Source organism: Lepidochelys kempii, chromosome 21, assembly GCF_965140285.1.
Source record: "Lepidochelys kempii isolate rLepKem1 chromosome 21, rLepKem1.hap1, whole genome shotgun sequence".
NCBI lineage: Eukaryota > Metazoa > Chordata > Testudines > Cheloniidae > Lepidochelys > Lepidochelys kempii.
The window spans coordinates 14,542,669-14,567,644 of record NC_136400.1 but is presented as its reverse complement, the minus strand read 5'-3'; the positions used below and the strand labels follow the sequence as shown (position 1 = coordinate 14,567,644).

General features: G+C 52.6%; 1 protein-coding gene across 3 annotated transcripts in view; it reads left to right on the top strand.

The window, feature by feature from the left end:
* LGR6 (leucine rich repeat containing G protein-coupled receptor 6) overlaps positions 1-24,976 on the top strand; it is a 206,248-nt gene that overhangs the window by 171,416 nt on the left and 9,856 nt on the right. For all 3 annotated transcript variants that reach the window (XM_073320016.2, XM_073320018.2, XM_073320017.2), the window contains exons 8-16: positions 1,636-1,707; positions 2,972-3,043; positions 4,206-4,274; positions 5,051-5,122; positions 8,214-8,279; positions 10,258-10,329; positions 11,680-11,751; positions 13,759-13,884; positions 16,894-17,054. In XM_073320016.2, coding sequence (XP_073176117.2) covers positions 1,636-1,707; positions 2,972-3,043; positions 4,206-4,274; positions 5,051-5,122; positions 8,214-8,279; positions 10,258-10,329; positions 11,680-11,751; positions 13,759-13,884; positions 16,894-17,054 — 782 coding nt within the window. The remainder of the gene's footprint in view (positions 1-1,635; positions 1,708-2,971; positions 3,044-4,205; positions 4,275-5,050; positions 5,123-8,213; positions 8,280-10,257; positions 10,330-11,679; positions 11,752-13,758; positions 13,885-16,893; positions 17,055-24,976) is intronic.

The window sequence follows — 24,976 nt, the reverse complement described above, 5'->3', positions numbered from 1 at the left end:
CACTATCTGCACATATACCTGCCAATGTGCGGGAGGGCCGGCGAGAGGGGCTGCTCGCTGAGTGGCTTCAGGGAGGCCATGGTGGCCACATCACTGGCCGGCAGGACAAGGGGAGTGTATGCGCTCAACCCAGCCTGCTGGCAGGGTCACCAGCTTAGCTGGTCAGTGGCTCCACAAGGGCGCAGAACTATTGTCCATGCAAGTGCCAGGGATGGGCCCTGAGACAGGGACAAGCCCATTTTGCAGGGAGCTGGGGCTCCCTGGTTATTTATCGACCCTGAGGCTGTGCTGCTCATTCGTGGTGATGTAGAGTGCGGGCATGGGGACAAGAGGCAGCCCCGTTAGTATTTTGAGGAGGGGTTGGGTGGGAGACAGAGGGTTTTTTTGCTTGGCCGGAGGAAGAAGAAGTCCCGGTAGGAAGAAGAAGTCCGGGTAGGAAGAAGATTGCTCATAGTAGACCCAAAGGCAGAGCTGAAGCCAACAGCTGGAAGCTGAAATCAGAGTGGAAACAAGAGGCACCTAGGGGGAATTAACCGTTGAAACGGGTTCCCAAGGGATGTGTGGATTGACCATCGCTCAGGGGCTGTTTCCCTCTCGATGATCTGCTCTAGCTCCGCCACACAACGCTGGGCTCAGCGCAGGACTCCTTGGGTGGGCGTCTCTGGCTTGCGTTAAGCCGGAGGGCAGAGCGGAAGATCACAGGGGTCTTTCCTGGGCTTGATCCAATCTGTGACAAGGTGGGAGGCAAACCATTTCCTGGGCATGGCCAGGAAGTGCTATGGCCAGCCCTGCATCAAGCCAGTCGTCCCACGAACAGGCTGCAAACGTAGTTAAAAGTTGGGCAGACGTAATGGTGAGACTTTTTAAAGAACCTAAAATCCTTGGCTAGATAAGGTGGCATAAAATGGGCCCATTCCTTTCATTGTGCTCCCAGAATCGGACACTCTTCCCTATATTTAACAGCCCCCTTGATCCAGGAGTAATCCCACTGTCTTCAGTGGTGCTATTCCTGGCAGGCCATGCTACTCAACCTGAGCGGGGCTAGGCCAACCAGGCCCCAGGTCTGATGGAGCAGGGCAGTCGATGATGCGCCTTCTACATTCATTTCAGTGTCATTACGGGTGAGACAGTCTACAGGTGAGTCTGCACTACAGCTGGGCCCCTGGAGCACCCTGCGTTAACAGAAGGGGTTTTCCCTTGATGGAGCTAATCCCCATCATCCGAGAAGGGGGTAGCTCAGCTGACAGAAGAATTCTTCCATCAGCTAGCCGCAGCTACACAACCAGCACTCGGTGCAAAATTTTGCACAGCCCTGAGCGGCACAGTGAGGTCAATCTAATTTTAAGTATGGACCATGTCTAAGGCTCTTACCCCATCCTAAGGGTCATGGTGGAGTCTCCATCAGCAGCCATTTTTAAATCGAGATGGGGTGTCTTTCTAAAAGCTCTGCTCTAGGGATCATAGTAGGGACGTTCTCTGACCTATGTCAGGTGAGATGATCGCAATGGTCCCTTCTGGCCTCAGAATCTATAACTCTGTGCATCCCCTCTGTGTTTCAAATCCTCTACCTCTTTTAAGGGGTTTTCCTTTCCCATCTTCTGACCCAGTCACAACCTGGCCTTTCTCTTCCAACAGGGGCTTCCATAACAACAACATAAAGGCTATTCCAGAGAAGGCATTTGTTGGGAATCCTTTACTCCAAACCATGTAAGCAATGTGAACCAGCTTTCCTACTTCATTCTATACAGGGGATCTCCATCATTTCCCAGGGTCGTAATCTGACATGCATGTGCTGCGGAGGGTGGGATGTGATGAAAGAAGGACCCTAATGTAAGATGAAGGTTTGTCTCTTAGTTCTTCCCCTCATAGAATATCAGGGTTGGAAGAGACCTCAGGAGGTCATGTAGTCCAACCCCCTGCTCAAAGCAGGACCAGTCCCCAATTTTTGCCCCAGATCCCTAAATGGCCCCCTCAAGGACTGAGCTCACAACCCTGGGTTTAGCAGGCCAGTGCTCAAACCACTGAGCTATGCCTCCCCCTCCCTCCTGTCCTCTGACCCCCTCTTTTTCCCATGTGTCCCACCAACCCCAGCTCTGATGGCTCCAGTCTCACATGAAGCCCTTAGAGCGGCGGAGAGATGAACAGATCATTTATACAGCAGTGGTATTGCTGTGTGTAACACACAGCGGTGGAGGGGTTTCTCCATGCCTGCCCAGATGTTAGCCCACGGTGATGCTTAGAGCCCATGCTTGGAACTTGTTTGTAGTAGCTGTAGCTGCGAGCCTGGGACGCGGCTAGGGAGAGCTGAGCCAAGCCAGTTCAGCAGGCCACGATCACCACCCCAGACCCAGTGGGGTGTGAAGGCCCATGGGTAGGATGCAGAGGGCTGCCGGCACCACTCCTGTCCTACCCTGCAGGTTTTCCAGGCACTTCCTCCCTCTGGTTTCCCCACCCCACTTTTGGCGATGAATTGGTGGAAGCTCTGACGGGCTGATGCTGTACGTCACACGGGGGAATCCCACCTTCTGGCGGTGGAGGGGACAGCGGGTGACACGGGGCACTGCTCCGCTCTGAGGGATGGGAAAATACAATCAGAGCCAAACAACGCGACCCTCAGCCCCGTTCTACGTGGCACGCACAGCAGTTTGATTTAACAGGGGAGCAGCTCCATTGCGCCATGCACCTTCCAGTCGTGGCTCAGAGCAGTGATGGGACTTCATGGAGGCACCTGCAGCCCAGCAGGCAAAGCCAGGGCTGCAGAGCGCTTACCCCGGGGCCTCCCTTCAATGCCCAGCCTGGGTTGGAGCCTGTAGCATAGGCAGGAATGATCTGGAGCAGGTGGGCTCACCATGAGGATGCCAGAATCTCTTGCATAGCTCATTCCTAGTCGCTTCCGCTGCTTTGGACTAATGCTAGCATCTCCTCCAGTCCGCACAGGGTGACCTAAGCTGGGTATTTGTCTCCTTTGCAGCCATTTTTATGACAATCCCATCCAGTTTGTTGGACAGTCCGCATTCCAGTTCTTGTCAAAGCTGCACACTCTGTAAGTTCATCACTCAGGTCCTTAGAGAGGTAATACAATTGGCAATCCAAGCTTCCGGGGCCAGCAGACTGAGCGTCTTCCATCCCCCTTTGCTGTCCAAGCCCTCGTGTCTGGAAGTACCTTCACCAGGGGATCTTGGCAGAGCTCTGCATGGCCCATGTTAATGACCCAGGTGTCCGCAGTCGCTCAGAGCAACCGTTCTGAGAGGGGCCTCCTTTCTCACTGCAAGCATGGCAGGGCCTGGGTGCTAGCCCCCCAGGACTCTGCGGTGTCCCTGCACCTCTCTGGAGAACCATCCCACTCACCAGACATCGGTGTGCTTCCTGCCACGGCCCCGCTTGAGCCGCAGATGCTCCTTAACTTGCTGCATTCTCCGTGCGCCGAGTCTCACACCACTGTGCAGCACTGCCCAGCCCTGGCAATACCATGCTGCCAGGCAGAGGCTTCACGGGGACAGCTGCTCACAGAACAGACACACAGTAATGCATTGCCATAGCAGTGTGTCACAACTGGAAACGCACTGACAGGCATTAGCCTGCATCTCCTCTGGCGCCACTTGCCATTGTGTGGTGCATCTTCTTGACCAGCCAGGCCTGCACATGGGGTGTTTTGCAGCCAATCCTCCTCTGTTGGTGCACGGCAGATGGGCCCATGGCAGAGGTAACCTCAGACGTGCTCTCTTTACAAGCCTCATAAAGCCACTGGGTGCATAGTTATATGCTCCAGCTAATAAAATAACTTCTAACAAGAACCACGCAGCGTTCTTTAGCTCCCTGAGATAAAGGCACCAGGGAGCTTGGAGGCGATCCCCTACCATCATTTTGTTGTTGTTGGAAGCAATTTGCCAAGAATGTCAGGGTTTGGAGGGGGTGGGTGGGACCCTGCCAAGTTTCCTGGGGGGTAAACGCCCGAGTCCCTGGTTCAATGCATCTGTGCCCTGCTCCACACCCCAGCCAGCAGTGACACGCTCCTGGGAGAGGTGTTGTCCGGCATGGCAGTGCTTCCCACCTTCCTAGCTAGGCTTGGGCCACCGCTTGTCAGCTGCCAAAGCTTTTGGGAGAAGGGGGGATTCGGAAGCTCCAGCACCTGCCCTCGCTCCTTCCAGTTTGCTCTGCCCATCTTCCATACCACCCCCCCTGAGCTTGTCCATCCTTCTCTGCAGGTCACTGAACGGAGCAACAGACATCAGAGAATTCCCAGACCTTAAAGGAACCACCAGCCTCGAAATTCTGTGAGTGGCAAGTCGCCCTCTTCCTCGTTCCTCGTGGTGTTCCTTCCGGGCTTGGGCACGGGCTTGGAGGAGAGAGCGTTTACCAAGCTCTGCAGTGCAGGGTCTTAGACGCCACGGGAAACTCCACTGCCTATCCTGGAGGCTCCTCTCTGCGGCTGCTCCCCATAGCTCCTCCTGGAGTCCCCCACCTTTGCCCTCCACGTGTCTCTTTGCCACTGTGGTCTCTGGCTCGCTACCTCCCCCCGACTTGGTCTGTGAAGCCAGCTACGCACATGGTCCTCCAGAAATCATATCCCGCACCAACCGTTCAGTCCCAGTGCTACCACGTCATTCCCGCGGGGAAGGGGGTATCTGCGGCAGATCGGAGAGCTCCACGGACAGAGACCCTGCTGACACTGCAGAACCTCCCACCGTTTCCGCAGGGCCTCAGATTCCCCCACTACCAACCCCAGTGGCAGAGCACAGCCCTGATCCCCGGATGGAGGGTGCTCTGGGGATGTCTGTGGGACCAGCACATTCCCCTTCCACAGTCTCCAAGGAGAAGCCCATTGGCAGATTGGGTGTAGAACCAAGCAATCCGTGAGCCACGGGGCATGTTGAACTCATCCCTCCCTTCCCCCAGCCCAGTGCAGGGTCCTTCCTCCCTCTTACCAAGTCACCTTTAATTTCTCACCATGTGCTTTGCTCTTTCATTTGCTCTGTCCTCCCTCAGCGAGGGCTGGGCTCTCTGCATGCCAGCTTCTCAGTCGCCCCTTCTGTCTCCTTCACGCCCCCAGGACCTTGACCCGGGCAGGGATCCGTTTGCTTCCCAGAGGAATGTGCCAGCAGCTGCCCAGCCTCCGAGTCCTGTGAGTAACTCACGCGCTTCTCCACCGGATTTCACTGCCCCATTCTTTGGTTTGCTTGTCTGATCCCAGCACAGCGCCCAGTGAGGCAGCTCTGGGCTCCGGGACATTAGCTAATAAGACACCCGCTGGGATTGACTTCTCTCTGCTCTGCGGCTTTGTGTGCTATTCGCCCCAGTGTCAGGCCGGAGTGGAGCGGGTGCGAAGTGCTACCAAGTCAGCATGGCCATGTCTTGCCCCTGCTTTGCCCAGGTGCCAATGGCACACCAACTGCAGGGCTGGGGGGAATCCTACCCGCTTTGCCCAAGGCATTGCACCAAACAAACCCAGGTCTCTGAGCCCCAAAAGCCACAACGCCTGGCGGAGCAAGGCCTCCCCCTGTGTGCCTGCAATGCACCACTGATTAAGGGTGTCTGGGCCTGAGTCACCTCTCGCTTACCTGGTGTAAATCAGACGTGACCCCAGCAACGGTGTGACACTGGTGTCCATGAGAGGGGGATCTGTCCGTAAGTCTTTCCTGATGTGATCACCAGAGCTGGTTGGAAAGTGGGGGGTTTTTTCCCCATGGAAAACGTCAACTTTTTGGCAAAAAAAATTGAAAACTGAACATATTCAGTGGAAAAAAGGTTGACAAAAAAAAAATTAAAATTTGATTTGGAAATGCTGCCAAATGGTGCCACATGGTGCCACATGGGACTGTGCCACATGGGACTGTAGTGCTGATGCTGTTCTCCTCTATGGGCCGGTCTCTTCGGCCAGACTACATTTTCCATGATGCACCCTGGTCTCCTTTCTTGTTGAGCCGCTGTGGTGTATCCTGGGAGACCCTGGCTAGGGTGAACTTCGGGAGACCTAGTCTGGCAAGGAAACACAGATCACAGAGGAGAATGGGAGCATCAGGCAATTGACCTCAAACTTCCAGGAGGCACCGGGGTAGCAATTCGGAATCAAAAAAATTAGGTTTTGGCCAAATTGTTTCAGTCTTCGGGTATTTGGGGATTTTTTTTTTTTTTAAAAAAGGGTTCCAAACTGTCCATGGAAAGCAGAGACTTTTTGTGAAAATTTTCATTTAGTCAAAACCGCACTTTCAGTTGAAAAACTGTTTGGGTGGAATTTTTTTGACCTGCTTTACCAGTCATGCTTTCCTCTCCTCTGTGAACTGGATGGTTTTGCCTCTTTCTCTCATATTTTCCCTTGTGCCTTTTCTCGGCCTGAGAGCGTTAATTCGATTCATTATTGATGGGAGACAGAATGGCTATTAAAAATATACCTTTTTTATAGTGATCGCAGGTCAGGCAAAAGCAAGGGTCAATGTCTGTGTGGCGTGGTAGCGTGGTCTAGTGGTTAAAGCAGGAGACTAGATCTCTCTCTAAGGTACTTCTCTGGCCCCCATCGCCGTGGTATCTGAGCACCTCACAATCTTTAATGTATTTATCGTCACACATCCCTGTGACGCAGGACAGCGGTATTAGCCCCATTGTACAGATCGGGAACTGAGGCCCCATCTAAGTGACTCTTTAGGAAAACTTTTTCAGTTGGAGGGTGGTGAAGCACTGGAATGGGTTCCTTAGGGAGGTGGTGGAATCTTCTTCCTTAGAGGTTTTTAAGGTCAGGCTTGACAAAGCCCTGGCTGGGATGATTTAGTTGGGGTTGGTCCTGCTTTGAGCAGGGGGTGGGACTAGATGACCTCCTGAGGTCCCTTCCAACCTTGATATTCTATGATTCTATGATTCTAGGACTGCCCCAAGGTCACACTGGAAGCCTGTGGCTGAAGTAAGAATTGAACCTGCTAGGAGTCAGGACTCAGGGACTTTGTGCCTGGCTCTGTCACTGACTGTACATCCCTGGGCAAGTCACTTCATCACTCTATGCCTCAGTTTCCCCACCTGTACAGTGGGGACAGTAGCTCACAGGAGGCATAGTTAATGTTTGTAAAGTGCTTTAAGATTCTGAGCTGGATGGTGCCATAGAAATACAAAGTATAAGGACTAACAGTTGTGAGGGGGGGGTGGGAGGTTTATAGAATATCAGGGTTGAAAGGGACCTCAGGAGGTATCTAGTCCAACCCCCTGCTCAAAGCAGGACCAATCCCCAATTTTTGCTGCAGATCCCTAAATGGCCCCCTCAAGGATTGAGCTCACAAGCCTGGGTTTAGCAGGCCCATCCTCAAACCACTGAGCTATCCCTCCCCCCAAAGTTGTGGACAAACGCTTGTTCACTGGTGCAGTGTGGGGCACAGATGGCACAGCAAGGACTTGGGGGGGGGTCATGTTTTAACCCCCCCCTGGGATGGGGGAGCTGCAGCTGACAGGCAGGAACATCCTGCACTGGCTGTAATGAAACACTGAACATGGCGTCTTCCAAGAGAAGGGCTAAACACCAGGATCAGGCCGATGGTGCAGCTCGTTGCACGTGCAGTGCCAGGGAGGAGAACAGGCACCACCACCATCCCGACTACCCTGTGAGCTAACATGTCTCCTGGCCTCTGAAAGTGCATCTGCAGTGCTCATCCATCCACAGGGGCAGGAGGGGAGCCTTGACATGCACAAGTCCCTGTGGCGGGGGCTGGGTGGGGAGAGGGATAGCTCAGTGGTTTGAGCATTGGCCTGCTAAACCCAGGGTTGTGAGTTCAATCCTTGAGGGGGCCATTTAGGGATCTGGGGCAAAAATTGGGGATTGGTCCTGCTTTGAGCAGGGGGTTGGACTAGATGACCTCCTGAGGTCCCTTCCAACCCTGATATTCTATGAGTCTATGAGCTGCGCAGCCCTTCCCCTCAAGAGAAGCCAGTCCCCAGCGGTAGAAGTGGCTCGCATGTGGCTGGGATTGATGGAGCTGTGCTGGGGCTGGGTTAGCCGGTGAGCCATTGAGCAATCCGTGCATAATGCAAGGAAATGAAGGAGGAAATCAGTGCCAAGTGTCAGGTGTGCGCTGAGCGGATATGCCTCTGTGCTGGGGTTTCCTGCTTTCCCCAGCTGCACGGCCCGAGGTCAGTCCACTCCCCTCCTTCGCAATATCTGCTTTCCAAGAATGCTCTCAGGATGGCTTGCTTTGCTCTTAATCTCCTGCCATGTCTGTGGCATTCCTTTCCCACAGCGAACTCTCGCACAATCAAATCGAGGAGCTGCCCAGTTTCCACAGGTGCCAGCAGCTGGAAGAAATGTGAGTCAAGAAATTCCTTCATTCAAAGCTTGGTTCGGGGACAGGGGCCCTCTTGGTGATAGTGAGGTGATCCTAGCTCTGAGGTGGGACTGAGCAAGGCATGGGAGATCCAGTTCCAAGGAGATAAAAACTCAGCCGGGCTTTTGCCAGGACTCAAATCCATGCTGGGGGTAAAAAGTTCAGTTCACTGGACCCAGATCCCCTGAAATAAGCAAGAGAGAGGCTGTGCTAAGGGCCCAGCACCATCCAGGAAGCACTGAGAATTTGTATTATTATGTGGAATAGTCGCCCCAGCCATGGACCAAGGCCCGTTGTGCTAGGGGCTGTACAAACATAGAACAAGGAGCTGCTCCCTGCCCCAAAGAACTTACCCCACAAGGAGCTTTCTCTGGAGAGATCCCAGCCCCAAGAGGAGAAAGAAGGGCTTGATTGCATTGAGCTCTGCTTTACCTTCATACAAAGTTTAATTCCCCATCTGAGCATCCCCTGATCTATTCCAGCTGATGGCATTAATAGGACGCCTATCACCATGGTAGCTAAGGTTTGGATTTTCAAAAGCGCCTAAGCAAGTTAGGTACCTATATTCCATTGAATGTGCCTTGGGCCCAGGTATCCTGCGATTCTACAGCTGCAGAACTGGCTGTGGAATGCACCCACTTGCCACGGAGCTGTGCTCCGCAATTGGACCTTTTGTCTAAAATGATATGTGTCTAGCCTTTATGGTTGGGGAGAAAACCTTGAAAATAGAAACTGAGTGTAATTGATGTCATGGGGTCTGCCTGAGTCTGCAGACAGCCTGAACCAAGAGATGCTCGGGAACAGCACAGAGACCTGGCAGGGGAGCAGGCAGACATGAGGGCTGAGGGTGAGTCCTACAAAGCATTACAGCAGAAGATGAGATGCTTGAATGTGTTTCACTAGGCAAGAGGAAGGGAAGATAGGACACCCACTCACCGCTCACAGCAGGACAGGTGGTATTGCTTGAGAAGCCCAGATTCCCCTTAGGGGGCACGGTGCAGTCTTCATCAGCTGGAGCCTTTACAGCAAGATGGGGTGTCTCTACCTAGAAACTGCTCTAGCTCGACCACAAGTTATGGGCTGGATGCAGGGATCCCTGGGTGAGGTTCTCTGATATGCATTAGGCAGCAGGTCAGAGCAAATGCTCAGAATGGCTCCTCTGGCCTTTCTGAATGTGTGACTTAGAGACAGCCTGGGCTGCGAATACTAGCTGGTATTGTGGGCAGTGGAGAGAAGCGCTCTGTGAAGGATCGCACCTCATGGAGTGCATGGGAGAGTATGGTTCCATAAGCCGGTGCAGCGTGGCTCCAGCCCTGGCCCTGATTCCTTCCCACCCCCTTGGGTGGCTTGTGCCCTGGGTTGCCAGAGGGGCATGGTCTCTGCATTCAGGAGAGTGCAGGGACAGGGATTGCACGTGGCACTTGGCTGAGACTTAAAGAGGGTGCAAAGCATGGGATTTGGAGACGGTGGGTCAATGCGCGCACCTCTGAATGGCTCTTTGCGAAGGGCTGGATTGCATCTGCTCCTTGCACGTGTGTGTGAACACACACACACACACTCACTCTCTCACGCTAGGGTCAGTCACTGTCCAGCCCTATAGCAAAGAGCCATTCGGGGCGCGCGTCCTGACTCACCACCTCCAAGCTTTGCATGGCTGTGGAGCACCCAAGCTCCATGGTGGGATGGCGCATGGAATGGGAGCAGCAGCTTGGAAAGGCTGAGAACGCGAGAGCCTTTGACAAGTCCAGACAGACGGTTCTTTTGCTGTGCGGTGGAGGGGGGGTGCGTGAAAGGGAGCGCTGTCTGACACCCAGCGAGGCGCTTGGGAGAGGGCTGGGTTTGGGTTGCTTTGTGTCCTGACCCGCTCACCCCTTGAAATAAGAGCAGGGTTGACAAGCTTTCTTCTGCTGCCAGGGGCCCAGAGAGATCCTCTCTCTCATGCCAGCCTCTCTCTTTTCAGAGGCCTCCAGCACAACAGGATCCATGAAATCAGAGCAGACACCTTCGGGCAGCTCGTGGCCCTCCGCTCCATGTGAGTCCGGCTCCGGCTCCGGCTCCGCCGGCACTGGGAACCGCGGGGCTCTTTGTTGGGGGGAGGGGAACCGTGGGCTCACTGCCAGGTTTGTGCAAGGTGCTCACGCAGTCCCAGCCCTGAAAGCTTTGCTTGCACTGCTAGGTTCCTGGGTGCCCAGGGGAAGCGAGGGGCCGCGGGGCAGAGAACTCATGGACTGCGCTGGCTCTGGCAGCGGCTGGCTGCAGCTCATGGCCGTGCGTGGAAGTGGATGCAGCACGGTGCAGAAAACACACACTCTGATATGTGCACGTGTGCACCACGAACACACAGACCCCCCCCCGTACACACGTCACGTACACTAACCGCACATATTAACCCCACAGAAACATATACACACCTCGCATGCTAACCACACACAAACACATGCACGCTATGCCACACCTGTACTAACTACACAAACGCACAGACGCTACACCTCACACCTACTAACCACGCACACTTACGCACTACTGACTACACCTACCAGCTGCACACAGGTGCTGTACACCACACACATTCACTCACTATGTCCCGCGTGTACCAACTACACACGCACAAACTCACATGGACACACAACTGCCCCCTAACCACATCCATTCGCACCATGCATGCTAATGCGTACACACCAGCACTTCACACACACTTGCACACCCAATCCCTACAGATTCGGGCCCTGCTTGCCCATTCCTGGGAACCTCCCTGCAGTGTCACTGTACCGGGAGCAGAGGGTATCTGGGCCAGTAGCCTGCTGCTTTGGCACTATGGGGAAGCCATGAACTGTCAGTACCTCGGAGTTTAGTATTTCAATGCAAAAGTCCCCAAACTTGCAGAAAGAAACCCAAGAGGAATCTTTCCTCAGGGGCCAGCCAACTTGTGCCCTGACAGGGGCTGTGCAGCCTTTGCGCTAACAGAGCTGGATTCCAAAACTCCAGGGGGTACGGATCTAGCCTAGCTTGATTTTGGATGGCTTCCCCACTAAGAGAGAGCCCGGGACAGTCAATGATAACGCCCAGAGTCCCAGCAGCCTGGGGGAGGATGTGGGGAGGGAAGAAGAGACATGGGAGAGGAAAAGGAGAACACACACACCAGTGGAGGGGACTCAGGAGGTTTTACTGGGGATCCGTTCAGGGCTGATGAGAATTTGGCCTTCCTCAGTAAGAGAGAGGTCTCCCCAGAGCGTGGTGAGAACCAGGGGAGCTTGGACATTGAGATTTGGATGGGTAGTGGCTGCGTTTCACATCTTGGCCTACCAATCTCGATAGCTTCCCCATTCACAGGCACCCCACCATTCTCCTCAGCCACCCTCACCGCCAGGTACTTGCTTTGCAGAGACCTGAGTTGGAATTACATCCAGTCGATTCATCCAGAGGCCTTTGCGACCCTGCGCTCGCTCACCAAGCTGTAAGTTGCTTCGAGATTACTCCTGCAGTGGGACAAGGAAAGTGCAGTTGTGAAATTGCATAATTTTGTGCAACATAATTGCAACAATTTCTCAGGTTCCCTCGCAGAAAGTGGAGCCGGGCAAAGATGCTCACACACACCAGTGATGAGTGTGGTATAAATGCCTACACAGACAGACTGGCAGACAGGATGGCTCGGTGGGCCCCGCATGATGGGTGTCGAGCTAATGCAAACACATGCAACTGAGAGTGCCTCTCAAGTGAAATCTTGAAGCTACAGAGTCACAGAGTTTAAGGCTGGAAGGGACACACAGATCATCCAGTCTGACCTGTGAATCACACACCCTTAAACACCACCCAGCCGCCTCCACCCCAAGCTCCACAACCAGAATTAAAACAAGGCATTACTGCCCTCAGGGGACTAAACTGTTACATGCCACGGGCAGAGAACAGGAGGGACCAAGGTTCACCAGTGCCCAAGGCCTACAGTGGCAGGGATTGGATTTGGTGAGACACTCAGATGATCATAGCAAGTGACCCGCACCCCATGCTGCAGAGATAGGTATAAACCCTCAAGGTCCCTGCCCATTTACCTCCCATGGGGTCCATATTTTCCCTAGATGCCTTTTGCTAATGAGCAGAGTGGATGCTATATCAACACGGGTCTTAGGCCCCGCTCCTCAAGGGTTGCTTTCGATGGGAGTTAGGATCCTAAATACCTTTGAGGATCTGGGGCCTTCCTCTTCATAGCCGGCCTTCTTCCCTGCCATGATCCTGCCGTGAAGCTAGCCCTGGCTCGCCAGTTTAAACGTAGCAGGGGATGGGTATCGATTCAGAGTCATCATCGTCTGGTGACCATTCAGTAGTTTACGTGCCAGGATCCATTGGTCTCTGTTGCTAACGGACAGGTATCCAGTCCCCAGAATTGCTGGGAGCCAAGGGCTGAGTTTGACTGGGACACGCTCTGACCCCTGCACTAGAGAGCTGAGGCAAAGTCTTACCCTAGGTCAGGACTGAGGCACGTTAGCAGGGCAGGATGAGTACACTTGGGCTGCGGCTGTCTATGCTGTAGCTGATAAGGGATGAACAAATCGCCAAAGCTAATGAATGGGCAGGCGTCAGCAAGCTGCGTACGTGATTGCAATCAGGGATAAGACCCTACTTTTGATGCCATGTGGAAAATTGCAGAGACAGTGCTTTGCCCCACTAATTGGCCTTCCAAGACCTAAGCCCAGAAAATCGGCTGATTTTAAAAGACCTCAAGAAAATGGGGCATGACGGATGGTGGGAGTGAGGGAGCAGATCAGGACATTCTAATCCCGTGATTACAAGAGCAAGGCAGAAAACCGAAGTAGAGTTTACAGCGATGGCCAGCAGCGACAGAGTCTTTGTAATAGCGGGAGGCAACAAGGCCCCGCCCCCTCTGTGGCCCCGCCCCCTGGCCAAGCCAGAAGCTGGAGCTGAACCGAGAAGCCTGGGCCTCTCCACTTGCCTGGGATGGGGGGGCCTGGGAGCAGCCCCTGGCCCATATCCCCGCCCCCCCAGCTCTCCCAACCAGAGCAGGTGGAGGGTCCACAGCTCACCACAGCTGCCCACACAGCTCTTACCCCGACCTGGCTCCAGCTTCTGGCCTGGCGGGGGAGCAGGGCCTCAGGGGGAAGAGGAGGGGCAGGGGCAGGGCCCGTGGCGAAAAGGGGACGGCCCAGGCCTGTCCACTTTCAACAAGTGGGAGAGCCATGGCCCCTCGGCCCCCCCATTCCAGCACCCCTGGAGATGGCACTCCCCTAATGATTGCTGTATCTTTTCATTCATCCCCAAATTGGGACTGGCCCCCAGTCAGCGCCCAGCAACACTTCCTGCCCTCTCCATTTCTGTATCATATTTTGGACATCCACCAGGTCAAGATGACCATGGGCCATCTGCCAAGCTGTCTAGCCTCTCTCGGTTAACACACCTCTGATCAGCAAAACCCTAATCCTGCTGCTCTTCCTTCCTTTCACTACAACAGAGATTTGACCAACAACCAGCTGGTCACCCTGCCGCTGGATGGTTTGGGTGGACTGACCCATCTGAAGCTCCAAGGCAACCCAGCGCTGTCTGAGCCCTTCAGCAAAGAAAGCTTCCCTAAGATGAGGTATGGTTTTGCTCTGGGTGCCCGGTTCACCTTTATCCTCCGAGCTCCAAGTGGGTCTCGCCAATGGGCCTTTATTTGTTTATTTCAATCAGACGCCTGCTCTCCTTGTTTACTGGACATTTTCCTGCCATTCCTCCTGGCCGGCAGGTCGAGAAAGCCCGGTTTCTTGCTAACACTCCGCATCCATCCTTCCAAGCCTTCCGTGGGAAACTGATGTTCCGCTTAACGTCCCATTGCTCACATCCGCCAAACACACACACACAAGCGGAGCTCGTGAAGCAAGGAGCATGAGCCTGGGGCATCTCTGAACGGAAAACATTCTCAGAAGCCAGTCCTAGCTAATGACATCCAGCTTTCCTTCAGTAAATGCTGTTTGTGTGGCCGTGTCTTGTCTGCTATGGATTAATGAGCTGCCCGAAGGAAGTCACATTAAGCCGCTAAACAAGACAATGCTGCATAGATGATCATAATGGTCCCTTCTCACCTTAATATCTATGAATCTATGGCACAGAGGCCACCTCTGCACTGGGAATGCCGGCTTTGTGGCGAGCCTCAGCACCTGTGTTAGCAGTGAGTTCTTAGCGCCGTTCCCTTGTCTGGTGCGCAGTGAGCTGTGGCTATTGCAGGTTTCAGAGGAGCAGCCGTGTTAGTCTGTATTCGCAAAAAGAACAGGAGGACTTGTGGCACCTTAGAGACTAACCAATTTATTTGAGCATGAGCTTTCGTGAGCCAATGAAGCGAGCTGTAGCTCACGAAAGCTTATGCTCAAATAAATTGGTTAGTCTCTAAGGTGCCACAAGTCCTCCTGTTCTTTTTGTGGCTAGTGCATGAGCCACGTTCATACCCTGACTCGGAGCATTTTTCAAAAGTGGCCTCTGATTTGGGGAGTCCTCACTGTGGGGTGGTTTTCAGAGGTGGTGTATGCCCCAAGGTTCCCACTGACTCCAGCTGGAACCGTGGGGTCTCGGCACCTGTGCAAATCAGGCCTAGAGTGTCTCAAGTTGGGCTTCCAAAAATGGAGGCTGCCAGCATCAGAGGCCTTTTTTAACAATGTTGGTGTTAACAGCTGAGGGATTGGTGGGGATAAGCCCTGACATGCAGGCGAATACAATGTAGTGACATCAGGCCAAATTCAGCTCTCCCTTGCAGTGGTGTGAATCCAGACTAACCCTAGTGATGTCCATTTAGCTGGTTTGGATTTACATCAGAGTAACTGACATGGGGAGGGTGGGCCTTGGAGTCAGACTCAGCCTGTGCACCCACTGGTCCTTCCAAAACATCAGCTTGCTGGTGCTAGAGAGACAGTTTCAGTCCTAATTGCTGCCCTTTCTTATGGGGGCATCTGGAAACAGTTCTTAGCCACCTCCTAAGGATCTTCACTTTCTTACCACCTTTTGGTAATAGGATTTAATCTGGAGTTTACAACAGGAAGCAGATCTGTATACAGAGTTCCCATCACCTCCCAGGGCTCGGCCAGAAATGTTTGGTAACTTAAAACAAAACCATACTTTTAGACTATAGAGTTTCCCCAGATTTACTAATCCTGTCAAAAGACCTTAACTGCCTGAAAAACTGAAGGCTGCCTCACTTGGATTGCCAGGCTTTACTGGCTTCCAGAAATGAAGCAGGCATTTGCTGTCAGTGGTGAAAATGCTGTTTCAGCCTGATAGCCCTGATATTTAACCCTGATGATATTCAGCTGCGGTTTAATTGACCTTGTAATACAGGATGGAATTACTGGCCCTGCTTCTGATTAGCAGCCAGCTGCATTCAGGTATCTTGGTGAATTCAAGAAACATAGCCAGGCTTCCTTGAGTGGGCTGGCAGAGCGTGGCCCAGAGCCATCGGGCTGGCAGAGCTAGTGGGGGTATCCCCGACTTCTGATTCTAATCTAACCCCTATGCCCGAGTCCCCCCTCGCACTCAGAGTTTTTTGTGAGTCCATCACCATGCTGGAGACCTACCCTCTCGATGCCTCCGCCTAAGTGAGGTGCACACGCAATGTTCTCAAGAGCCTGGGCAGGTGCAGTAGCACTGGGGAATCACCTAGGGGCTGTTATGGGAGCTGAGCATCTAGCTACTTTCCAAAGGGAGGCACGCTGTGGGCTGAGAGCAGTAAAAGGCGGAGGCCTGGCCTGAGGACTGGGATCCTAAGTGGCATTTTCAGAAGAACGAGGTACTCCACCTGCTGGAAGGTCACTCAGGTGAGAGGCACAACTAAGCCACAGCGTGAGGTGCTCTCGTAGCAGACTGCCCGAGGGCTGCTCTGTAGTTTGTGCGCCTTCAAAACAGTGGGCACAAAGGGTAAAAATACACCCCCCCAAGACACATACGCATAGGCGCATGCTCATCCATCTGTCTCACAAGGGGTGTCATGAGCTATTACTTGTAAAGCAAGGTGCAGATGGGAAGTGCGCGCATGACACTTAGCCATGTTGTCACAATGCTCCTCAGCTTGCCGTGAGGTTAAATACTTGCTTTTAACTTCTACTTTGGATCCTGGACATGTGTAATAACCGGGTCAGGAACCGGACACGCACCTACTCCTGCCCTGTGCTGGCTGAGTCACTTACAGCAGGGCAGAGGATGCAGAGAGCCCCCCAACCTGGTTTAGTCGCGTTTTGCACCCAGTGTAGGGCAATGGGAAATCAGGCCCTGGGTTTCACGAGCAGTGAAGTGTTACATTCCCAGCACACACACACAGAGAAACCTCACTGGAAGGTTGCAACGTAACATGACTTTGTTTCTTGGACTTCAGAACGATAACACACAAGAATCCAAAAAGCAGAGAGAACCAAAACAGGCTGCTCCCTAAGACAGCGAGGCACAACTCTCCCAACCTGGCTTTTAAGCTGCCTCTTTCCAGACTGATCCACATTGCAGGCTTTGCTATAGAGCCCCATTGCCTGCAAGCAGAAGCAGGAAACTCTCCTCTCTCTTCAAGCGATAGCTTGCAATTCCAACACAGTCCACATGAAGTAGCTAAGAGACCTGCTTTTCCCCTCCCTAGAATCCTAGAAGTGCCCTATGCCTACCAGTGCTGCGCCTATGGAGTCTGTAGCAACTTCTTCAAGGTATCCAGCCAGTGGGAGACAGAAGACATGAGCCCGGAAGATGAGGATGCCTACAAGAGGAGCATGGGGTTGTTTCCGGGTCATGCTGATAACCACTGTAAGTAAATTAGGCTGAGCTGTGATCAATTCATGGGCCAGGTTTGGCTGTACATTTGGGCCTGATTCTGCATTCTCTTACACTGGGGTACATCAGGAAGAACCCCAGCGAAGGCAGTGAATGGCATTAGATCAGTGTAAAATAGAAGCAGGCCCACAGGTTTCCATGTCCGGCTGGTCGGGGGTGTATCATTTCCTGTGAATGCTGACACCTTGGGCTGCAATCAGTGTTACTAAGGGCCCAGTGGAGCTAGGCTGGAATCTCCAAAATATCCTGGATTGGACAGAATGGCTTGTATCTTGACAGCAGCTGGGGGGCAGGCCCCATGGTGGCCTCACATTTAGGAGAGAACAGTCCCCTCCCATGATTCTTTTAGCTTCAGGACTATTTCTCCCCTCAAACAAGCTGACCTGAGTTAGTGACTGGGCCATCTGGTATTCCTGTGACAGTGTAACTCCCCGGCAGAATGCTGATCCTACAGCGTCTCTGTCTCTAGTGTAACACACCAGATAAGGATGATGCTCAGGGTGAATACTGCTTGAAAGAGAATAAAGAAGGATGAGAAAGCGCAGAGCTGGACCAAGGATTGGAAATCGCCGAGGGTACAATGAAAACCGACTCTTTTGTGCCTGGCAATCAAAACACCAGACAAAAGTGCCCCACAGTCAGGCACGAATAAAAGGAAACACTGCTCCATCCGGCAAACACTGTCAGCCTGTGGACTCTGAGGAGATAAAGGCTGGGGCTAGATTATGCAGAAGTGATAGCATAGTTAAGGTTGAACGAAGCTTTCTGTTTCAGAGCCAGTTTTTCAGAGTGCTGTAAAATGCACATGTCTTTAAAATTGCTGTGCCCATGAGAGCCAGGAATAGAGTTGCTGATAAAATTTGGGGTCATTTGGTGCAGTGGATCAGCAGATATATCCTTCTCCCCCTCCCCCCACCCCAAAAATGACCAGCCTCTAAAATGTTCTGGTTCTTAATGACCAGAGATGTAATGAGAGGTATATATATGCAGGAGCCACATAAATTGACATCAATAGACTTCCCCTGATCTCATCTTGTGAACGACACCAAAAACCAGCCACTGACTGCAATATTTCCAAAGTTATTAGACTGGTTGCATAAAGTGGTATGCAGGCTGCTGCAATCCAGATCCAGTACCGGAGCATGTCAGTTTCAAGCCCATTGGTTACAGTGCTCTAAAACTAACTGGCACATTCAGATCATCTTAAAATTTGGTGTGCCGTTAGAGGGCCTGGGGTACGGTTTGTGGTGTAAATTTGGGGTCATTTGATCAGGCGGGCTCCCAAGACACATTCTCCTCCCAAGTGACCTGTCTCAAAGAACTCCCGCATGTACATGCATAGGCAGATTACCTTTTAGGGTGCAAAGTTGGGATCATGCAGTCAAGGGTCTCCTGAGATAAAGCCCCTCCACACACACCCAGATGACCTGCCTTTAATTAACAAAGTTCTCTAAAATGTACATGCACAGCCCAATTTGCCTGAAAACTGAGGGACCGTGGGTCAATCCCATGGCTTCTGCTTTTATCACTCTGAAAAGCTGCCATCGTAGGTTTCACCCTGATGACATGCATCAGTATTTGCAGGAATCGATGCTTGTTGCACACCGAGCAAACACTGGCAGCTTTCCCCAGCAGCGTGAGCTGGATCCTTTGGGGTGGTGGTGGGGGGGGAGGGAGCCTTCCGATAAAGGCAAATAAAAAGAGGAGACCCACAGTTCCTGTTTAGCTACTGATATCCAAACCTACGGAGCGAAGAAAGAGCATTTTGCAATGCAGCCGGGAGACTGGTTTTTTTACGTGTTTGTGTAAATACGTGACCCCACGCGCATTGACTAATTCTGGAGTGCCTTGAAAGGAGAAACACATCAGGCTCGATCCTCCTTCTGGGCCAACAAGTGCCCGGTGCATTAGAAGGCGACATTACTCCCCTACCCCTGGGACTGCTGTGAACTGAGCTGGTCTCCTGGCATACAGAGCTGCCAGATGGCTGATACAGTAGCACAGAGGTGGGCAAACTAGAGGCGGGACCGTCCTGCCCAGCCCCTGATCTCCTGGCCCTGGAGGCTCGCCCCCGGCCCCTCGCCCGCTGTTCTCCCTCCCACACAGCCATGCCGCCGTGCGGGCAGCAGGGCTGCAAGCTCCTGCCACTCTGAGCGGCATGGTAAGGGGGCAGCAGCGGCGCACGCCTGGCGGTGGTGGGGTTGGGAAGTCAGGGGACAGGGAGCAGGGGGTGGTTAGATGGGGCGGAGGTTCTCGGTGGTCAGGGGTCTGGGAACAGGGGGGGTTGGCTAGGGCATGGGAGTCCTGGGGGGCCTATCAGGGGGCAGGGGTGTGGATAGGTTGGGGCAGTCAGGGTACAGGGAGGGTTGGATAGGGGGTGGGATCCTGGGCGGGGGTGGTTTGGGTCAGGGGTCCCAGGAGGGGGCAGTCGGGGACGACAAGTGGGAAGGGGCAAATAGGGGGCAGGGGTCAGGCTGTTTGGGGGGCACAGCCTTCTCTGCCTGGCCCGCCATACAGTTTCGCGCCCCAATGTGGCCCTCGGGCCAAAAAGTTTGCCCACCGCAGTAGCAGGTGATCAGTCAGACATAAGGGAGCCCTGGCCATGCCTCCTGCACCAGCAGCAGGGAGGGAGGTGGCCCAGGAGTCCACTGGCGCTGTGCCCTTGTACGCTGAGGCCTAAGGCTCACTTTAGGTGCCCGCTGTGCTGGAGGTGCGGCTCCAACAGTTGTACGCAGTGCAGAATCTGGGCTGGGCCTTTTTTTGCAACTCAAAGAAGAATGCACGGTCCACCCTTGCCTTGCCAGGCATGCTATGTTGGCCCAGAGCAGGGTTAGCAGATCCCGTGTGATGATGCCGCATTGAAAGCGTGGTTCTATCCATTTTTATTTCATAGGTTGCTATGGTGCCATCGCCCCTGGGCCAGGAGGTGAGCAGCGTTGCTCAAAAAACCAGAGCTGCTCAATTCCCAACTGCAGGAAAATCTGAGATTTCAAAATTTCATGTAGCCCCAAAGAGGGACCAAACGTCCATATCGCCTCATTTTACACAAAATGAACTATTCCAAACTCTTGCCTTTATCATTTTGACCATATTATATATTAGTAGAACCATTTCAACTTTTATATTATATTAGCAATTATAGTATCATAGATACTAAGGTCAGACGGGACCATTATGATCATCTAGTTTGACCTCCTGCACCATGCAGGCCACAGAATCTCACCCACCCACTCCTATCATAACATTCAGCTCAAAATGAAAGGTTTGGGTCATTTCCCATAAAAATGCTGATAAAATCGACACATTCCCGAAAAAATGTTTCCATTTAACAGGCTCGGCATTTTCCAGTGGAAAACATTTCCTTTGGAAAATTTGCTAGAAGCAAATTTTGAAACAAAATGAATAGATATGGAATGGAATGGGTTCCCTAGGGAGGTGGTGGAATTTCCTTCCATAGGGGTTTTTAAGGCCTGGCTTGACAAAGCCCTGGCTGGGATGGTTTAGCTGGGGTTGGTCCTGCTTGAGCAGGGGTTGGACTAGATGACCTCCTGAGGTCCCTTCCAACCCTGTTAGTCTATGACTCTATGATATTGATCTGAATTATGTGTACACAGCTATGAAAATGGTCCATAGACCCCACATTATTTACCAGTGCAGTCTGTATCCCCCCCCGCTCCGATCTGTTGGAGCCTGTGGATAAGCTTCATGAGTGGAAACTAACAAACTTAGCTCTTGTTAGTGTGGCAGGACCAGGAAGCACGGCAAGCTGGGTAGTAACCCTGAGTAGGTGACGTAGAACCATGTGTTAACATCAGTGCGGCAGGAACCTCTTCGCAGCCTGGTCATTTTTCCCAACATTAATGTGTCCCATACTTTAATGACCTTGGCGCACGCAGCGGGGGCATTGGCCCGGCGAATTACAGCCGGTTCAATGAAATGTAAAATGAACTGGCTGCACTGTGAGTCTCAGCGACGCTCCCGGCAGATCCCCACCTTTTGGGGACTAGCTCGCTCACTGCCACTTGAGCCATTGGATCGCTTAGTGGCTACTCTGTCAGGCTCCGATCCTGCCAGGGGCTGAGCGCCCTGAACTCCCGTTGAAGTCAATAAGAGTTAAGGGTGTTCAGCACCTTCCAGGAAGCCCTGAGCTGGATTGATTCCGACCCCTCTTAGTGTGTCCCTAGGGTATTAGGACCAGGGAGTGACGCAGAACAATTCTGAGGGATGAGAGTCTTGGCAGCCCAGAGGGAGGAAGAGCCACCTAGGCCTATGCTAAATGCCTGTTAGAATAATTCCCATGGTCTGAAGGTGCATGGACTGTGCAAGCATGTCCTTAGCTAGGCATGGCCCTGGCATGTCTCGGTCATTAAACATTCAATAATGGACCCTTGCATCTCCTGTGCATGACTCACTTTTGCTCGTGTGGGTTTTTTAAACACATGTATAAATTGCTATTTTAATGTATTAATTACTGTTTTATTCCCAAGGCCTCCTTTGTGGCCTTCAGCAATTGTAGCCAGGCCTTGGTACATGAATTTAGAAGGACAGTACATTAAGTGTCTCAGTAAGAAGGAACAAAGCTCTCCGCCCTTTCCCCCCAGAGATTAAGCTTCTTGCTTAAGAGCAAATAACTTAGGATTTTTGCCCTGCAGCCTGTAGCAATGGTGTGAAAGGCAGGAGACTGGTGCCGTACAACCTGATTGCTCCAGGCAGATGGGGCTCACTAGCCCTGGCACCTAACCATAGCCACCTAGGAGAAGGGACTCCAGTTTCAAAACAAGAGCATCTGACTTGACCAGCTGGTGTGTAAAAGTTGTGTCGTTCACACGTGCTCTGTGGGTGTTTGTCTTATTTCAGTACAATGCTAGGGCGTCTCCTGGACATGACGGGCAACCGCTTCACCGGGCAGCTGTGCAAAATGGCAAAAGGCCACCACATTCTGGGCATGTGGCTAAAGAACTACGTCTGGCTTCCCTGAATGTGGGAACAATGATTGTGAAATCAAGCGAAGTGGCCAAGACGTTGAAAAGGACAGTGCACATTGCCTGTATACAAAAAGACAAAATGGAAGGGATTGAAATCCATGAACATCTGGGAGGGTTACAAGACAATGTATCAGGGCTCAGAAGCAAGGCAGAATGGATCAGGAATAGTCAGAGCAGAAATATTACAGGAAAAGGTAGTGAAAATGCAAGGGAAGAGTGACCTTCTGATGAAAGTTGGAATAGCACTGGGCAGAGAACAAAGATACATGCTGGGGTTTGGTTGTACGACTGAGAAGAAGAAATTCTGAGAAGATAGCGCTGGACCGAGTGCGAAGTGAAGAACCACAAGGTGAGTACCTGATTATTGGAGCTGACCCCAACGGACATGTTGAGAACACAGTGACGGCTACAACAATTGTCATGGAGGGTGAGACTTTGGAACCAGAAGTGAAGCTGAAGGATACTTTAGGGTTAGCCAGAGCCCATGGCCTGAGAACTTAATTAAATACAGATCCCAGACTGACTACTTCCTGAAAAGAGGAAGAGATCTAAAAAACATGAGAAACTGTAACGTGATCCCAGGAGAGCAGATAGCAGAGCAACACAGATTGCTTGTCATGGACCCTTCCAGATGAAAAGGCTACAGGGCAAAAGACAAGTTGTGGAACAAAGGATAAAGTGGTGGAGGCTCACTGATAAGTCTGAAATTTAAGGATAAGGCTCTAAGGAGGTTGGACAATGACCAAACCAATCACAATAATACCAGTGAAGACTGGGGGGGAAATATCCAAACATATTACAGAAAGTGAACAAGTTTCTTCTGTGGGCAACCAACAGGAGGGAAATATCATGGCCAGGAGACGGCAGTGGTCCAGCAATATGCAGGAAGCAGTAAAGAAGAAGGCGGCAAGGTTTCAGCGATGGCAGAAAGTAAGAACGGTGGAAAGTTATGAGGAATACACTCTGGTAAAGAAAACGCCGAGAACCGTGAATGTGGAAGCTAAGGATCAGGCGTTTAAAGCCTCATACACAAGTCTATTAACGGAGGAAGGGGAAAAAGGAATCTATAGATTAGCCAAGATTAGGCAGATAAGCACAGAGGACTTGGGAGTTGTGAAGTGTCAACTGTGAGAACGGAAGAGTGCTGATGGAAGATGGGGAAATCAGTACGTGGTGACAATCGGTTCTTTGAGAAACAGTTCAATGGGGAGAATATGAAGAAACCATTGAGGGAAGTACGCACAAGCAACAACCTTACAAGACCTATCCCCATGGCGGAAAATTTAGCTAAATCTAACCCTGTAGCTGGGAGCACGCTTCCCAGCACGGTTACACAGCCACGTGCAAGCTCTGCTTGAACTAGCATGCTAAAAATAACAGCCTAGCCAGGGCAGCACTGGCGGCAGCTCGGGCTAGTCACCCACGTACGTACCCACCGGGACCCCCTGGGTCTGTACTCGGGTGGCTAGCCCGAGCCACTGCCCATGCTACTGCAGCCTAGTGCTCCTTTAGCATGCTAGCTTGAGCAGAGTTAACACGTGACTGTCTACCCATGCTGGGAAGCCCGATTCCAGCTTCAGACAATGCTAGAGGTGATGAAACGTGGGAAGGGAGTGGGACCCGATGGTGGACCAGTCCAGGCATGTAAAGCATTAGGCCATGGGGGAGTGGGGATGACCACAAACTTTTTTTTCAATTTAATTTTCCATATTGAAAACATGCCTGATGTGTGAAGGAAGAGCACATTGGTCCCTGCCAGCAAGTATATGATAAGGAGATGTGCAAGAATGTAGTAATTACCGACCCATCAACTAGAGTTGCCAACTTTCTAATTGCACAAAACCGAACACCCTTGCCCCACCCACTGGCCTGCCCCTGCCTCGAGGACCCACCCCTGCTCACTCCATCCCCCTCCCTCAGTCGCTCACTCTCCACCACCCTCACTCACTCGCTCATTTTCACCGGCCTGAGGCAGGGGGTAGTGGTGGGGCAGGGGGTGAGGGCTTTGGCTGGAGGTGCAGCCTCTAGGGTGGAGCTGGGGATGAGGGGATTGGGGTGCAGGAGGGGGCTCCGGGCTGGGGCTGATGGGTTCAGCATGTGGGAGGGGCTCTCAAGCTGAGGCATGGGGTTGGGATGCAGGAGGAGGTGAGGGCTTTGGCTGGCGGTGCAGGCTCTGGGTGGGGCCAGGGATGAGGAGTTTGGGGTGTAGGAGGGGGCTCCAGGCTGGGGCAGGGAGTTGGGAGGTTTCTAAGCTGGGACAGGGGGTTGGGGCGCAGGATGGGGTGAGGCCTCCAGGAGGGATTTGGGGTGAGGGAGTGGACTCAGGGCAGGGGTTGGAGTGCAGGAGGGGGTGAGAGGTGTGGGCTCCAGGTGGCACTCATCTCGGGCTGCTCCCATAAGCATCGGCATGTCCCTCGGCTCCTAGGTGGGGGCGTGGCCAGGCGGCTCTGCTTGGTGCGTGTTGCGTCCACCTGCAGGCGCCGCTGCTCCTCTCCCTAGGAGCTGAGGGACATGTTGCCGCTTCCGGGGAGCCGCATGGAGCTGGGTAGGGAGCCTGCCAGCCCTGCGCCAACCACACTTTTAATGGCCCGGTCAGCAGTACTGACCAGAGCTGCCAGGGTCCCTTTTCGACCTGGCGTTCCGGTCAAAAACCAGACACCTGGCAACTCTACCATCAACTTAATGAATCACACGATGAAATGACTGGAAAGAATTATGGAGAAAAACTTCAGGAGGAGTTGGAGTATCAAGCAGGTGACCACCAATTCAGGTTTATGCCAGGAAGGTCAACGATGAATGCAATGTTTGCAGCCTGAACATTGCAGGAGATACACAGGGAGAGATGCAAGAAACTTCACTTATTGTCTGTGGATTTAGAGAAGGCCTATGACAGAATTCCTAGAGAATTGT